This window comes from Halyomorpha halys, unplaced genomic scaffold (assembly GCF_000696795.3).
Source record: "Halyomorpha halys isolate HHAL.00 unplaced genomic scaffold, Hhal_1.1 Scaffold654.1, whole genome shotgun sequence".
NCBI lineage: Eukaryota > Metazoa > Arthropoda > Insecta > Hemiptera > Pentatomidae > Halyomorpha > Halyomorpha halys.
This window is the reverse complement of record NW_027108478.1, coordinates 19,619-21,567: the sequence shown is the minus strand read 5'-3', so window position 1 is coordinate 21,567 and position 1,949 is coordinate 19,619. Positions and strand designations below refer to the sequence as shown.

At 31.1% G+C, this 1,949-nt stretch overlaps 1 protein-coding gene across 1 annotated transcript in view; it reads right to left on the bottom strand.

The window, feature by feature from the left end:
- Ephrin (ephrin) overlaps positions 1-1,949 on the bottom strand; it is a 44,449-nt gene that overhangs the window by 24,328 nt on the left and 18,172 nt on the right. The window contains exon 4 of the mRNA XM_014427543.2: positions 1,712-1,822. Coding sequence (XP_014283029.1) covers positions 1,712-1,822 — 111 coding nt within the window. The remainder of the gene's footprint in view (positions 1-1,711; positions 1,823-1,949) is intronic.

Genomic DNA, 1,949 nt, shown 5'->3' with positions numbered 1-1,949 from the left:
AAATTATTGTAAATGTCTGTTCTGATTGTCTAGTAACAACACGCCCTGAGATTAAGAGTCTCTCTTTTTATATAATAAAATTAAGATTCTTTTTACATTATAAAAGTTAAATATAATTCTATTATCCATTTGATATTAGTGTTCTTAATTTGAACCCAAGTTATTCTTTCATATTTAAAAAAAAGTTTAAAAACTATTCAGATTTTTTTTATTTTATTTTTAATATTTTTAAAATTATTACAATATATATACACACATTGATAACTTTTTTCTCGAGTGTTGTAGGTATACATTTTTTTGGTGGGTCTTGAGGATCAGTCAATGATACTACTTTGTTCTGGTCACATTTCGCAACTTCATTGTTTGCATAGTCATAACAATTCTCAATTCTCAGTGTGTTCTACATTATAATCATACCATCTTCAGGTTTAGGAAGAAGTGGATAAACATAGTTAATCCTAAACATAAATATCTTAAATCTCACCTATGCAGTTCTTAACTTAGCAACATGGATGTCATGGAAACATGAGAAGGTTGACTATTACCTCGGCCAACTACTTACTTTGTATGATTGCTTCAGGACCTATTTAGCCTGCTCTAAGCTAGATGAAAAATCATTATCCATTATCCCCTCCCTGAAATAAAATTCTTGCCTAAACCTGAAGTATGATCATAATGTAGAACACACTGCGGTTGAGAATTGGCATGACTATTCATATTGACCTTTTAACAATTCTGGATATTGTTAAGGTTTCTGTCCCAATACCTAGCCAGGGTAGAATATCTTTCAAGGAACCTTTCACAGAGTCCCTGGATATGTACACACCTGTGTTTATTTGCCACATGGGTTCCTTATCAGAGCTATTAACACGTTAGTGTACACCAGTTTTTGACAAAGGATCAGAAGGTAATTAAGCAGGTACAAACCCTTCCTAGACATGTCACAACTTTCCCATTCCTCTCGGGTCTAAGGGGGACGAACACCTAGGGGACGTTTTGTCATACAAACGCAGTAGAGGTACAGAAGTAAGAACACCGAAGGAGGGCAAGATGCATCTTGACCAGACAAAGTCGTAAGAAGGGCTATGAGACCTGGACATCCCTTATGAACAAGACGACACCAAAGGAACTACATCCCATGGCATGAATCATTCAAATCAGCAACTATAAGTATAAATTAAACAATAAGTTATAATGTATTAATCATATTTTATGGCAACCATTTATCTGAATCATTGTAAATAAATACATAGTTCCTTTATGTAATTTATTAACTATTATATTACACAGTACCATCCCTTATTATATTATATAATTAATGGTAACAACATTTTATAATTATAAAGGTATTTAATTGGTAAACTGGTAAACACACAAAAAGCCTTCCAATTATATCCATTATTTAATCCAATCATAATATTAGTTTTGCAGGACTGAATATAAATTAATCAATTAACTTATTTTGGATAATTGCCTTCAGTGATTATTCTGGCATCCCGACTAAATCTCAAGACAGTACATAGTACTATAAAAACAATTAAGTTACGAAATGTTGTAAAAACAAAGTTGTATCACTGACTGATCCTCAAGGCCTGCCAAAAAAAAACAAACTTATTATTATTATTATACAAATAGAACTTTATTAAGTCCATTTTACTTTCCTTTGTCCTACATAAGAATTGCACAATGTAAACAAATATTTTTAACTCACTGTTATTTTGAACATCTTCAGGTCTGCAGCAGACTTTAAAAACAACTTTCATGTTATCAGAAGAACAACGTCCTCCAATGCGCCTGTGAAGATCATCTTGTGATGATGTAGCTAAAAATACAAATAAATCATACAACTGAATAACACAAAAAAGTTTACCATTACGTACTTAATTAATATAAAAATGCATAAAATGTGATAATTGATAATAATAAACAATTGTGTATATATATATATA